This window comes from Mya arenaria, chromosome 6 (genome assembly GCF_026914265.1).
Source record: "Mya arenaria isolate MELC-2E11 chromosome 6, ASM2691426v1".
NCBI lineage: Eukaryota > Metazoa > Mollusca > Bivalvia > Myida > Myidae > Mya > Mya arenaria.
The window spans coordinates 48,355,728-48,372,198 of NC_069127.1; the positions used below are offsets into that span (position 1 = coordinate 48,355,728).

General features: G+C 39.5%; 1 protein-coding gene across 1 annotated transcript; it reads left to right on the forward strand.

The window, feature by feature from the left end:
• Window positions 1–218: 218 nt before the first annotated feature.
• LOC128236503 (uncharacterized) lies at window positions 219–7,650 on the forward strand. The gene is made up of 4 exons (XM_052951389.1): window positions 219–598; window positions 3,522–3,590; window positions 4,036–4,275; window positions 5,925–7,650. The coding sequence occupies exons 1-4, from the start codon at window positions 577–579 to the stop codon at window positions 6,176–6,178; spliced, it is 585 nt and encodes a 194-aa protein (XP_052807349.1). The 5' UTR covers window positions 219–576; the 3' UTR covers window positions 6,179–7,650.
• The last annotated feature ends 8,821 nt before the right edge of the window (window positions 7,651–16,471 follow it).

The following is a 16,471-nucleotide window of genomic DNA, read 5'->3' on the forward strand; positions in this document are numbered from 1 at the left end:
AATCTGTTTTTATCTGTACACAAACCATGTTTATTATTATTAGTAGCCAGTAGTAGTTATAGTATTATTACAGTCAAACATCACAATGGATGAAGATTAATTCAACATTTGTTGCACTGTGTACCGTTAAAGCAAGTAGGGCATATTTATATGGAGACCACAACTCACTTACTCGCCGAGGTGTGAACGATCGTAAACACAAAAATACACTCAAGCTACTGTGTGTGGAGTTACAAAAATGTTCGCATTCGTTTAACAGAATGTGTATATATTGGCCTTCTAAACCTAGCCTTGGTTGACCTTTATCGCGGTATCGATCCAGTGGTTGGTTCAACATTTAGCTCAACTTCCAGCTAAACAAGTACATTATAGTAGTTTTTCATTACGCAGTTGACAAAACAAGCAGGTATTTTCAAATATTCTAGGATCTAGATTGAGAAATACCGAACTATCTTTAAAAGAGGTGTATTATGAGATTGATGGTCATATTGTGAAGGAGTTGCAATCACAAGAAGCGGAATACGAGTTCACGTCTATATTTCTTTCTTGTACAAGGGTTCGCTTGAAACTTTCAAGATGTGTCAAATGTCCCCGAAAGGTAAGACTATTAAACATAGTAAATATTTTTCAAATATGGACAGTTTTGCACAATATTTTTCATATTTCGGCATCCGTGGGGATCGTTGTTGTGATTTTTGTTTAACTTAATATAAATACATTGTATTGACATTTTGTGATTAAGTCATATAAATAATCAGCAATACCAGGTACATTATAGATTATAATGTTTAATGTATGATTATACACGTCATTAAATATCATTTTTGCTTTAAGAAATAATAAGGTAAGAACCAAATATCATGGGATCCCCATTAGTGGGGCGGCGTACGTTAGGACAGGTCTACCACCTCGAAATTCTAAATAATATAATTGTATATGTTCTATGAACACGATGGGGGTCGGGCAATATCACTCGGTTGCTTCTTGTATGTACTAGCTGAAATGGTACATTATGGTGTATTTCATAGACGTATTTCTCTTACAACACCGTCATAAAACTTAAAGGCTTCCGCCGTTTGTAAATATTACATTATACTTAAATTACTTGGTGATTTGACCTATATCAGATTCTGAACCACTTATGATTTAAAATCATTTTATATCCTTATCTTATTTAAACACTACAATGTTTATCACTGTGTATTGGACTATTGGTGTAGGTAATAGAAAGTGTTATTTTGGGTTTTCTAAACGATGAAGTCGGCACGCCAGGACACAGCCCAGCGTCGACTTATCGTTTGGAAGACAAAACATAATTGCCATCTTTCTTAGTGTCCAGCGCGAAATGCCTTTCGAATTCAATTCAATTCAATTCATTTTATTCAAGTAAATAAAGGCCACCGGCCCAAAATACACAAAATGTACAAAAAACATTATAGTATAGTAGTTGCAACATACGATTTACACGTTTATCACGTCTAACAGATGGTATACATAGATTGTTAACTTCAATATTGTATTATCATTTTCAGTAGACATTAAAGAGTAGAAATCATTTAAACTATTACCAGATGAATACCAGTTAAAAAGATATTGTCTACGAATAATATCGAATTTAGGACATTGAAAGAATGCATGATATTCACAATCAATAACTGTTAAATGTTGATTCAGACAATATCTACAAAGTCTCTCATCTTGCGGAGTATTTATATATAATGTTTCTTTACTACCCAGTGCGAAAAAAACCCTGATGAATTAATAGAAATTTGGCGGCTATTTTCGTTTGCAAATATTGTAAAATGCTTTATGGAAATTTGGTTGTCAGAGATCTCCTAAATTATTAAATGTGCATTTATCCGGCGATTTCATTGGCGGCGCATGCGCCTGAACGCTAAATGCTGATTATAAATAGAATTAAATAATTCCAAACTGTTCAATATGAACTATATTATACAAGCGTGCTTTGATTACAGGAGATGTTCCATATCGTCAACCCATTTATGGCCGAATGTGCTTAAAGAGTTTGTTTCAAGCAATATTTCATAACTCCACGTTCTGGGGTTAAGGTGGAGAAATTATTATTGTAATTATTGTTCTGGTTTTTGAGCTGTATTATTTGACGCATGAGTACATTGCATTGAATAGCGGGTAGTTCACCATGAAATGTTAAAGAGAGGACCAAAATACCTCGCCTAACGTGAATGGTTTTGACAGGTATTCTTTGTGCTCTGGTTTTGAAATACGAATTCACCCTCGCACACTCACCTACCTTTTTGTATTGTGTGGGATTCAGTTGAGAAAAGTGAATGACCGACTTACCACCATACGCAATCATTTATAAGAGCTTTACAATCTGATCGTGTTAATGAAATATTAGCCGCCTCTTGTTTTGAATAAACTATACTTCAGAACACGGAGGCTTTATAACTTAGTAAAAAGAAAGTCGGCAATATAATATATAGACTATTTTTGCGATCTAACGGCTGATAGTGCTCGAAATATCAATTTGACTCGTTACTTTTACACTAACAGACTTAGATTTGTTTTGACCAAAAAACGCTTATGTTAAATAGTAGTTTTTATGCAAAGTCAAGTTTTATCACCGAAGAACAAGTTCAATTAGGAATTGAAAATCGTTCTAAAATCGGAAAAAAACGAACTCTATTTTCGATCATGTAATCAACTGAATAAAAAACATAAATTAACAACTTTAAGCTGAAGCTGCATTTAAAAGTTAGAGCGCTAAACAATGAATTAACAGGAAAGAAGATTATCATTATGTATCTTTGTTATTTCGAAGTAATTATTTGATAAGCTTGAGGGTTTTAACTGAATAAAAAACTAGTTCGACGACTGTTCTATCCTATTTCCTATTTTAAGAGAGCACTCCTATTAGGCGATAATCAATTCCGAGATAATGAGTTCGATTTTCGGCAACCTCAGAATTCAACGATTTATTTTCGAGAATACTCGATTATCGTTTGATCCAACCAGTTTGGACAGGCGCGTAGTCCCTGGAGTATATCGATTTTTAAAAATGAAACTCTAATCGGCCGAAAATGATGTTTAACTTTAAGCAGGGGGGGGGGGGGGGAGCTTCACATAGATCTAGACCTACATTTGACTATAGTTTATGCCATTACCTAAGCTATTAAGAAGCTCTAGTTATGAAAAAATACAATACTCTTGATTGTTCTCAAATAATGTTTTGACATTAAAAGTGCAAATATTCGAGATGTTTTGCGCCTTATTTGTTCACTTTAATATGTTCAGATATCCTTGGAGTTGCACCATTTCACCCAAGTTATGCGCAAATTTCAACGTCGGGAGGGGATACCCCTCCATGACCCACCCCATGTTGCACATATCCGACAGTTTTATCCTGGGTGGGAGTACTTGGCTATGCGATGTAACCGAGTGTTAACACTAGTTTCAAGTTAGGTGGTGAACGTAGTAAATGTACAGCTACAACTTTGATATAATTTTATGTCTGACATCTTTTGTTTGGTTATTTTCAGCGTTGAAGCAGTGCCTCGTTGTGTTTGCAATAATAACGTTCTGCATGTCAATTGCCAAAATTGTAGTGGGTAAGTATTTTTTTATTCACTTATAACTAAACAATTCCAGCAAGGTTCCGAGTCTCTTTTTAGCTCCAATCTGCCGCAAGGAAATAAAATGATTTATAATATACCCATCATAAATACACACCCAATATATATCGCAAAATATGGAAGTCCATTTATATATATATACTGCTATTCAAATACATGTGAGGGAGCACAGATGGATGGAAACGGAATTCTTAACGACAGTTATATGCAAAACATGGTACAAAGCAGTAACGTCACCCACAACTTCATTCACGAGGGTAGTTACGTAACTCTTTGGTACTAATGACAACGTTTAATAAAATAACTAGCTTGCAGTATAAGTGAAGAACATTGAAGTGAATCCGTATGCTAGTCACTGAGCGATTAAGTTCAAACATGATAAAGTTTTCAGACAAATGATAGTTTGATATTTGCATTTCAGGAGCCATTTACATGGATGACTGCCCATACGATAAACTCATATCAGTTTGGCCAATCATAAGCGGGCTTATTCCACTGCTTTACGCCCCTATGTTACTGCGCCTGCGCAGAGAGACCTGGCCCGACACATGGGAAGAATGTAGAGAAAAAGACCCAAACGAGGGGATGGGAACCGCTGACAAGGTCGCGGACTTCTTGGCAATAATTGGATTGTTGGTGCTTATTGCCTGGCAGATCGTTGGTAAGTACAGTTCCATGTACACTTATGCCACGAGATAATAAGTTGTGTTTGTTCAAAACCCATTCCGTGTACGAATACAGTACGAAAATGCCTCTTGGAAGCTTCTTGGATAGCGAAACGTGTCGACAAAAAGTAGTATACTATCTAAAAGCATGTTCACTCGACTTACCAAACTTTAACATAACCTTAAGCATGTGTAGAATTTACGACGTATACCGTGGTCAAGTGGGCATCTTTTGACTAGGGCTCAGTCTTAACAGTGATTGCCTTTTCCTGTCAAGCGTTCATTTACGTAAGATACGTAGATTACGTTTTTACAGGTTTAACAACACGTATTTGATCCAAATTCCATACTTACGCTTGAGCAACGTATACCAAATACCTTCAGGAATTGTTCTTTATTGTGTATGTTTAACGAACAAAATAGTGGAACATTCTTTTGTTTCATTAAGCTAATTATCCCTTTCCCAAAACGAAAATTCAAAAGTCCTGCCCAGATTTATAAGAGGAAATGGTACCCGGTTTCGGGGAGAATAATTGTAAGCACATTTTGCAACACTTTAGCCAATTGGATAGAGATACTCTCTGTTAATATCAACCAGGTTTTGAAAATACAAACAATATGCTTCCTTATTTAAACGCTTTTCCTTTTTACGGGTGCCCAAAGGATATTGTTCTCTTTCATTTAATACTACATATTTTTATGAAATCATGTTCATTGTTTATCAGCTTGATATGTGTGTCACATGTATATATATTTTTTATATATTTGATTTCATTTAAACTACGGCTGACCAGTATTTGATGGCTAGACGCACCCAGTTAGATAAAACCGCCTTCTTTGTCGCATTTCCATGTTACACGCTCTCAGTTAGACAAAGGCGCCTACTAGGTCTTATTTCCATGTTACACGCTCGCTAAAAGACAAAGACGCCAACTACGTCATATTTCCCATGTAACACACTTCAAGTAAGACAAAGACGCCTACTACGTCATATTTCCCATGTAACACACTTCAAGTAAGACAAAGACGCCAACTACGTCATATTTCCCAGGTTACGCGCCCCAAATTAAACAAAGGCGCAAACTACGTCATATTTCCCAGGTTTAACGCTCTCAGTAAGACAAAGACGCGTTTAACGCTCCCTCAAAGACAAAGGCGCATACTGCGTATCATGTTCCCAGATTACACAATGTCAGTTAGACAAAGGCGCAGACTACGTGGTATTTACCATGTTACACGCCCCAGTTAGACAATGGCGCCTACTACGTCGTATATTCCAGGTTACGAGCTCCCACTTTAACGAAGGCGCCCATTACACCGTTTTTCCCAAAGTTGCACGATCCCAGTTTGACAATGGCGCTTTTTACGTCGTTTTTTCCCAGGTTACACGATCCCGCTTAGACAAAAGCGCCTGCTACGACGTTTTTCCTATACATGCGGGTCGCGGGAAGTAGGAACACATTTGTTGTTATTGCGAACAATTAATAATAATCAGACTGCAGTAGAACAAAAACAATGATGTTGAACATTTATAATTTATTTTAAACCGTACTCTCTTGGCTTCAAAAGTCTCGCAAACACACCAAACCGGCAGTGTGGGCATTGGAGCTTTCCTTTGCTTATCGTCTTTATCACCCGTTTACAGGCGCTGTCCTGGTGTATCCCAATCGCAGCAAGTTCAACAACGCGACGATCTGCAGCGACACTGTCACAACAAATTGTATCGAGAATTGCAGCACCGTTCTGTTGAACTTCGGCTTCGGAATTCTCACGTACGAGTGGTCCACCTTTTGGATGTGGTGCAATGTTACCGGCAGAATTCTGTACAGAATGTATAAAACAAATTGCGGCAAACAAACGACCGGCCCGATGGCAAGTAAAGGCGGTTCTTATTCTTGAACAATATATTGATTCATTTACATACATGGTCTCGAACACTGGCAAATGGGATCATTTTTATTTTGTTAAAATTAACAATTATACAAAATTAATCGAAATTCAAAATCTCCTCCATGGAGATTGGTATAAAGACCTGTATTTACACACACTTATATTATAAAGAACAATGTTGCCTTTTAGTGTTAACTATATTTTTCTAATAGAACCTTATTGTATTATGTGAGAGATGTGGAATGTGACATTGAGGCACTACCTTAAAGATTCATAAGAATATTTTTTTTACTGGTATGCTATTAAGAAATGTTAAGGATTGTCATGAACAAAAATCAAGAACAAATCAATTAAAACACCTCGAATTGCAATGATCTGATAAATTAAATACATTGACGAAAACAACTAAACCATATCAAAAATCGATTTCTTATACATGTATACGTATTTGCCAAATAAAACCTTTTGTTTACACAGATCGTGTGAGGAGATATTATGGAATGTCTGAATAACGCACATACAGCACTTGTTTATGTGGTCTGAAGACCTGTTGAACAATTCTGTATGTACATGTAGTTTAAGAAAGCCCTGATGTTGCTTCCATCTGCGAGTCTGATATGAACATTTCAATAGAAATTTGTTCACATTTGTGATAAAATATTTCATCAAATAATTATGTGAAAACTATTCCCACACTCGTGAAATAAAGAACAATTTTAAAAGCACTGTCATCTTTGTTAATTCAGTTTTCAAAATCTAATATTATGAAATTTGTGTACACACTAAGTGGTAGATTACGTGTTTTTTGTTGTTATCTTGAAAACGAGAAAACCGCTCAGGAATTGTACAGTCTATGTTGTTTTCTATATAATCTAGTTATAGCTAAACGATTTAAAATGCATATGTTCATTTTTCTTGTGTTTTAATATTTGCGTTAATGTTGTAATGTTTCTACCTCTCTTATTATACTTACCCTATAACCATGGTACTTGTACTCAATCCTTTTGTCTAAACAATTTTATTATTCATATTTTAACTCCGTTGTTTTTATTGTACATGAACACGTGTCATGGTAACGACCTATTTTTGTATTAAATTGCCCATAAATTTATTCCAAATGTAGAATTATGTTTTGTATTTCATTCATACTGTACCCTTTTCGGAACATGTCTTATCATATAGAACAAGATATGTCCACTATTAAAGTGGTATGTCGGCACTCTTTTAAGCCAAATATTAATACATAAGCCGGACAAGTTTTGTTAATATAAAAATATACGATATCGCATTGAGGTGGTCAAATTTATTTAACGAGTTCTTTCCAACAAAACTTAACAGAAATATGCAAAACAAAATACAATTATATTGAGTTATTGAGTTTAAATAGTGGTATAAAAATATTGTTTCACAGTTTATAACAATATTTTAACATGCTATCTTAGTGTTTATTTGCTTTTATAATGAAATAAACGAATTCGTGCAAAGAATCTCCGCTGTTATTTTTTTTTCATTTTAGAACTAAGTTTTATTCGGAACACAAGTGTTCGTTTGTGAAGGTGAAACATGTACTACAACCCACCGATCAGCGACATTCTGCTACTAGACCATCTCTCAAAATGGTTTCGTCTAACCTATCTCTGGCAATAGTAGTACAACTTATATATACACCGTTGATGTTGCTTAACTTTTCTCGTGCTATGATAAAAGTGCTATGGTCGTAGACCACAAAAACATACATGCCATCATGTATGTCCCAACTGTTTTAGTTGGATAATTGATCATGGCCAGTAGATGAACCCTATTGATTTTTAGGTCAGTAGGTTAAAATTCAAGATCGTAGTTGAACATATATGTTCATTGTTCAATATATCAAGACTGCTTGATTTGTACGGTATTTAAACTGGGTAACAGTATCGATCATGAATGTGAGATAACCACTCTTGATTGAAGGTCAGCCGTGCCCGTATGTTAGCTTACTTTAATCAATCGCCAGAACAGCAGTATATTTTGTGATCCATACATCAGAAACCAAGTGACCAACGATGGGCTATCATATCCCATGTATATGATGGCAGGTCCCCATTTCTAGACACTTCTTAAGCTTAACATGCTTAAGAAGCTTATTTCATTTACATTCTTAAACTGAATTTTGATGAATGAAACAAAGTTTATTGTGGTTATCATAAAGATAATTCCCAAATTATGTATCAAAACTCTTTAAGAAGTTATCAAGCAAATTATTGAAATAAAAAATAATGAGCTTAGGTTGATCCTGTCATTAGGGACTTAAGAGGTTTCAAGAAATTGGGGCTAGCTTGTGATCATCGTTTGAATCGTCGATAGAAAATATGTATGTGACACGAAATATGACCATGCTGCATTTAGCGGGGTGGAAAGTTTTCTTTTTTCTTAGAATTTATGAAGGTCTGAATGCGGCCGTTTGCTGCATTATGACTGGAAGTGCATGCATGAGGAATTAAGGAGTCTATAAAAACTATAAGTGGCATCAGTCTGACGTGACATATCCAGCTATTAGAATTAGTTGAAACAGAATGTGCGCTACCCTAGCTCCTTTTGATAGATGCATTGTTCTTTAACGTGTCAGGTGTAAAGCACCGACATTGGTGCGACAATCTCCCTGACTGAGTACTCAACACTTCCCAGTACTTCTCTCACATGCCGGTACTACTATCTAATAAATGTACTACCCTCTAATGAGTGACGGTATTATCATCACATCCAGTACTACCCTCTAATGCCAGTACTACCCTCTCATGCCGGTACTACCATCACATGCCAGTACTACCCTCTAATGACAGTGCTACCCTCTCATGCCGGTACTACCATTACATGCCAGTACTACCCTCTAATGACAGTGCTACCCTCTCATTCCGGTACTACCATTACATGCCAGTACTACCCTCTAATGACAGTGCTACCCTCTCATTCCGGTACTACCATCACATGCCAGTACTACCCTCTAATGACAGTACTGCCCTCTCATTCCGGTACTACCATCACATGCCAGTACTACCCTCTAATGACAGTGCTGCCCTCTCATTCCGGTACTACCATTACATGCCAGTACTACCCTCTAATGACAGTGCTACCCTCTCATTCCGGTACTACCCTCTCATGCCAGTACTACCCTCTAATGCCAGTACTACCCTCTCATTCCGGTACTACCATTACATGCCAGTACTACCCTCTAATGACAGTGCTACCCTCTCATGCCGGTACTAGCCTCTAATGCCGGTACCACTACCTAATACCAGTACTATCCTCTAATTCCGATACTACCATCACATGCCAGTACTACCCTCTAATGCCAGTACTACCCTCTAATGCCAGTACTACCCTCTAATGCCAGTACTACCCTCTAATGCCAGTACTACCCTCTAATGCCAGTACTACCCTCTAATGCCAGTACTACCCTCTAATGCCAGTACTACCCTCTCATGTCGGTACTACCCTCTAATGACAATACTCCTTAATACCAGTACTATCCTCTTATGATGCCAGTACTACCCTCTAATACCAGTACTATCCTCTAATGCCAGTACTACCCTCTAATGCTAGTACTACCCTCTAATACCAGTAATTCACGCTCATGCCGGTACTACCCTCTTATGCCAGTTCTACCCTTTAATGCCAGTTGTACTCTCGAATGCCAATACTACCCTCTAATGCCATACTTTCCTCTAATGCCATGCTACCCTCTAATATCAGTACTATCCTCTAATGCCAGTACTACCCTCTAATGCTAGTACTACCCTCTAATGTCGGTACTACCCTCTAATGCCAATACTCCCTAATACCAGTACTATCCTCTTATGATGCCAGTACTACCCTCTAATACCAGTACTATCCTCTAATGCCAGTACTACCCTCTAATGCTAGTACTACACTCTAATACCAGTAATTCACGCTCATGCCGGTACTACCCTCTTATGCCAGTTATACCCTTTAATGCCAGTTGTACTCTCGAATGCCAATACTACTCTCTAATGCCATACTTTCCTCTAATGCCATGCTACCCTCTAATATCAGTACTATCCTCTAATGCCAGTACTACCCTCTAATGCCAGTACTACCCTCTCATACCGGTACTACCCTCTAATGCCAATACTACCTTCTAATGCCGGTACTAACCTCTAATGCCAGTACTTCCCTCTTATGCCAGTACTACCATCTCATGCCGATACTACCCTCTCATGCTGGTACTACCCTCTTATGCCAATACTACCCTCTAATGCCGGTACTACCCTATCATGCTGGTACTACCCTCTGCTGCCAATACTATCCTCTAATGACAGTACTACCCTCTGCTGCCAGTTCTTCCCTTTAATGCCAGTGCTACCTTCTAATGCCGGTACTGCCCTCTTATGCCAGTACTACCCTCTTATGCCAGTTCTACCCTGTAATACCAGTTCTACCCTCTAATGCCGGTACTACCCTCTTATGCCGGTACTACCCTCTAATGCCAGTACTACCCTCTAATGCCAGTACTACCCTGCAATACCAATAATACCCTCTTATACCAGTTCTACCCTTTAATGCCAGTACTTCCCTCTAATGCCAGTAGGACCCTGTAAAGCCAATACTACCCTCTTACACCAGTTCTACCCTGTAATACCAGTACTACCCTCTAATGCCAGTACGACCCTGTAATGCCAATACTCCCCTATTATACCAGTTCTACCCTGTAATACCAGTACTACCATCTAATGCCGGAACTACCCCCTTATGCCAGAACTACCCTCTAATGCCAGTTCTACCCTCTAATGCCAGTTCTACCCTCTAATGCCGGTACTACCCTCTAAAGCCAGAACTACCCTCTAATGCCAGTACTACCCTGTAATGTTAATACTACCCTCTTATACCAGTCCTACCCTGTAATACCATTTCTACCCTGTAATGCCAGTACTACCCTCTAATACCAGTACTACCCTTTAATGTTTAATACTACCCTCTTATGCCAGTCCTACCCTGTAATACCAGTTCTACCCTCTAATGCCAGTACTACCCTGTAATGTTAATACTACAGTTTAACTACCCTCTTATGCCAGTTCTACCCTTTAATGCCAGTACTACCCTCTAATGCCAGTACTACCCTGTAATGCAAATACTACCCTCTTATACCAGTCCTACCCTGTAATACCAGTTCTACCCTTTAATGCCAGTACTACCCTCTAATGCCAGTACTACCCTCTTATGCCAGTTCTACCCTTTAATGCCAGTTCTACCCTCTAATGCCAGTGCTACCCTGTAACGCCAGTACTACCCTCTAATGCCAGTACTACCCTCTTATGCCAGTTCTACCCTCTTATGCCAGTTCTACCCATTAATACCAGTTCTACCCTCTAATGCCAGTACTTCCCTCTAATGCCAGTACTACCCTCTTATGCCAGTGCTACCTTCTAATGCCAGTACTACCCTCTAATGCCAGTACTACCCTCTAATGCCAGTACTACCCTCTAATGCCAGTACTACCCTCTTATGCCAGTGCTACCCTCTTATGCCGGGCAACATGCAAGATAGCTACTGTTTTCAATTAAAATTGATATGATTTTTCATGATATTATTCATAATGCTATCCTGTTTTTACCACACTGGCCAAATGAATATTTCACAAGTGGATACAGGAGGCGCACCTGGCAATACCCTCCAACCTGTGTTATATCACTATTTTCAAGAATATGAATTAAGGCAAGGATTAATACATATATTGTGGTGGTCTCTAAAAATGGAATTAAAATGTTGCGATTTGAGTCCGATGAAGCATTTGGCAATGCGGCGAAGCAGGTGACAATGCGATGAAGCACGTGACAATGCGAAGAGATAGGTGAAAGTGCGGGGAAGCAGGTGACAACGCGATAAAGAATGTGACTATGCGGTGAAGCATGTGCCAATGCGTCGATGCAGGTGAAAACACGATGAACCATGTGGCGACCCGGGGAGGCATGTAACAATGGAGAGGAGCAAGTGAAAATGCGGGGAGGCAGGATACAATGCGGGGAGGCTCCTGACAATGCGGGGAGGCACGTGGCAATGCGGGGAGGCAGGTGAAAATGTGGGAAGGCAGGTGACAATGCAATGAATCACGTGACAATGTGGGGAGGCACGTGACAATGCAGATAAGCAGGTGACAATGTGAGGAGGCAGGTGACAATGCGGGAAGGCAGGTGAAAATGCAGAGACAATTAGCACCAGAAATAGGCCCATAAAATGAGAGCTTCGAATTTTGTAACCCTTCTCGCATTATAGTTACATACATGGGTTATAGGCAAATAATCAGAGCATATTATCGTGCTTTTAGGTGGACATCTGATCAGTGTTATGTGGATACAAAATTTACAACGAGTTACAGCAATTTTTTTGAAAAGTTCGAAAAAGTGTTTCTTTCCATCTCAATTATCGGATTACGCAGTTAAATCGGTTACATCGAACATTTTCAAAGTTAAAACTCAAAAATCAAAATTTCAGGTCGACATCTGATCAGAGTTATGCGGTTACAATAACTACACTGAGTTACAGCAAAGTTTTTGAAAAGTTTGAAAAAATGTTGTTGTTTTTTTTCTCTCAAATATCGGGTTACGCACATTGGTTACAACCGGTTACATCGGTTACATCGAAATGCGGGGAATCATGTGACAATGCAGGAAGACGGTCTCAATGCGAGGAAGCAAGTGAAAATGCAGGGAGGCAGTCTACAATGCAGGGAAGGAGGAGGAAATGTGGTAACGCAGGTGGCATCGCAAGGAAGCAGTCGACAATGCGCGGAAAGTCGGCCACAATACGGGGAAGCATCTGACAATGCGGGAAGTCGGTCACAATGCGGGGAAGCATGTGACAATGCGGGAAGTCGGTCACAATGCGGGGAAGCATGTGACAATGCGGGAAGTCGGTCACAATGCTGGAAGTATGTCACAATGCGGGGAAGCATGTGACAATGCGGGAAGTCGGTCACAATACGGGGAAGCATGTGACAATGCGGGAGTCGGTCATAATACGGGAAGTCGGTCACAATACGGGGAAACATGTGACAATGCGGGAAGTCGGTCACAATACGGGGAAGGATGTGACAATGCGGGAAGTCGGTCACAATACGGGGAAACATGTGATAATGCGGGAAGTCGGTCACAGTGCGTGGAAGCCGGAGGAAATGTGGTAACGCAGGTGACATCGCGAGGAAGCAGGTGACATTTCCGGGAAGCAAGGACAATGCGGGAAAGCATGTGACAATGTGGGAAGTCGGTCACAATGCGGGGAAGCATGTGACAATACGGTTAAGCTGGTGGCAATGCAGGAAGCAGGTGACAATGCAGGGAAGCAGGTGGCATCGGGGGAAGCAGGTGACATCGCGAGGAAGCAGGTGAGAATTCGTGGAAGCAGGTTACAATACGGGGGAGCGCGTGACAATACGGGGAAGGATGTGACAATGCGGGAAGTCGGTCACAATACGGAGAAGCATGCGACAATGCGGGAAGTAGGTCACAATGCGGGGAAGCTGGTGACAATGCGGGAAGCAGTTGAAAATGCGGGGAAGCAGGTGACATTGAGGGGAAGCAGGTGACAATGCGGCAAGTCGGTCACACTGCGGGGAAGCATGTGACAATACCGGGAAGCTGGTGACAATGCGGGAAGCATGTGAAAATGCGGGGAAGCAGGTAACATCGCGAGGCAGCAGGTGACAATAGGGGGAAGCATGTTAGAATCGTGGAAGCAGGTGGACAATTCGGGGAAGCATGTGGCAATCGGGGAAGCAAGTGGTGACAAAGCGAAAAAGCATGTGGCGATATGGGAAGCAGTTGACGAGGCGATGAAGCAGATGCCAATACGACGAAGGACGTGGCAATGCGATGAAGCATGTGGCAATGGGATAAGCACGTGACAAGACGATGAGGCATATGCCAATGCGATAAAGCACGTGACAGTGCGATGAAGCAGGTGAAAATGTGATGAAGCAGATACCAATATGGGGGAATTCAGTACTAAGCAATGTTATAATAATATTAGTAACATACTTGACAGTCAATGTTGCGAGAAGTGACCTTTGGCCTATCATGCACAATCTTTATTTCGAATTGGCATATGTTTTACCACGCTTACAAATCTACAGATTCTAGCAAAATACCAAGTACTGTTTAAAAGTATTTCAGACCTTGTAATAGCTTGTGCAGTTGTACTACCAAGCGAAGTCACTACTGAAGTTCTCAAATAGCGATTAGAGCAAGAGTTATCTTCTCATCACTGTTTCTTCCAGCAAAGCCTGTGTACTCTATACATAATTCAATATATCTTAACTCTCTGCGAAAATAGAACATACTTGTTTATTTCATTTCAAATTTGCAGACATTTGCATCTCTTTCAAGTCACATTTTATTGCAGGCTATCTGCATGTGTTCATGTTTTTGAAAGAAGTTTATATAGATGTGAAGTTATCAGCAAGCGGCGCCCTACAGAAGTCTTATGCAGTATTTTAAATGAGCCACCCACACATGTTTAGTCGGAATGTCAAAAATGAGCCACCCACACATGTTTAGTCGGAATGTCAAAAATGAGCCACCCACACATGTTTAGTCGGAATGTCAAAAATACGCTACCACTCGATCTTTGTTATTTCCTGAGGTCTGTCTGTGCTTCTCTGGATCACAATTAATAATAAATCCTCGTTTCAAGTGCTGCCCATTTCGTGGTGTTATTGCCACGAGTACGGCTGTGTTAGTGTCGCTTGGTACATTCCGACTTGAATTCCAAGATTTGAACACTTCATTTCAACCATTCTTAGAATTTTGTTATCATATTGTTCTTTTCGGAGAAAATAGTTTACTAACTCACATTTGTATTAAACTAAGGGCGACATTTGCACTTACAAAAACACAGGAACGTCAACTTAAATATATAATCAGACTGCCTTTTTATAATGCTTATGTGTACAGAGAGTTGTATTTCGGACTCGGTGTGCATACCTACTTCCATATTACGCCCATTTGCATTCATTTGAACATTGCAATCACTTTTGGGTATCTGCAGAAAAACAGAGTCTAGCCCGCTCTTTGTTATGTAGATCGTCAAAATAGGACTAACGAATGCCCCAACAAACACCACATAGGTTACTGCCCAATGTTGACTATCTATAGAAAAAAGCGCAGATGCGGCCGAGGTAAGACCGCTATATTTACTGTAGATCGCCAAATTTGAACCCTAACATGCTTGCAGGTGCATTCGTCAGAATCGATATACGTAAAATAATGAAAAAAATATAAAAATAAACTCCTCTATTGTCATTGACCCGAACTAAAAATTGTGATGGCGAAGACATTTCGAGAAAACTTTCAAATAGTGTTCGGTTGGCTAGGTATTACAACAAGGCTTTTACCTTTCGAAACAGCTATGCTATCTTTGGTAACAACAAGGCTATCTTTGATAATAACTTTCTGGCTATCTTTGGACACTTCTTATATAAAAACAGGGCTTTCTTTGATAATAACAAGGCTAACTGGCTACTTTGGTAACAACAACATTATGATTGATATAAATAACCAAGCTATATTTGATTTTTACAAGGCTCTCCTTGATAATAACAAAGCTATTTTTGATTTTTACAAGGCCATCTTTGATAATAATAAAGCTATTTTTGATTTTTACAAGGCCATCTTTGATAATCAAAAAGCCAAATGGCTTTCTTTGGTCAAAACAAGATTTCCTTTGGTAAAGGTTTTTGCTACCCCAAAGAGTAATTTCATTTCTTAAATTGCATGGAATTCTTGCAAAGGTGTAAAGCCCCCATTATGACTGTGTGATCTCATTCCTTGTTAGTGTGGTGGATCTGTGGTCAAGTGGTCTGACACTTGACTGTAAAACCAGGGGTCATAGGTTCGATCCCCTGTCACACCACTAAAATAATAATCGTCTTCGAGGAGGGAAGTTTCACGGGGCAGCGTTCGAAAAGGCCATGAACTGGTGCACTTAAAAGAACAAGGGTAGCTCTAACCAGGTTGACATTCTGTCTGACCTAACAAAACTGATAATCACAATGGGTCCGACGCCCATGGATAGGCCAGTGGCGTCGTAAAACGAATATACAACCCCTCCTTGCTAGTTACCCTGGTCTCAAACCACTGCTAGGCAAACACACATCGCAAAAAAACCCAATATTAATAGGTATATATAAAGTTTGTGAAAAGTTCAGATTCTGTGTAACCACAGGCAACGATTATGAGATTTATCCTGTTGAGTGGAGTTATGCAGTTGGCACGGTCAATATATTTCAACTGATGTTTGAACGCTACTTGTGGC

Coding starts and splice junctions, on each gene's coding strand:
- LOC128236503 (XM_052951389.1), top strand. CDS start 577: ATGTGTCAAATGTCCCCGAAAG. Junction 599..3,521: donor GTGTCAAATGTCCCCGAAAG/GTAAGACTATTA, acceptor GGTTATTTTCAG/CGTTGAAGCAGTGCCTCGTT. Junction 4,276..5,924: donor TATTGCCTGGCAGATCGTTG/GTAAGTACAGTT, acceptor ACCCGTTTACAG/GCGCTGTCCTGGTGTATCCC.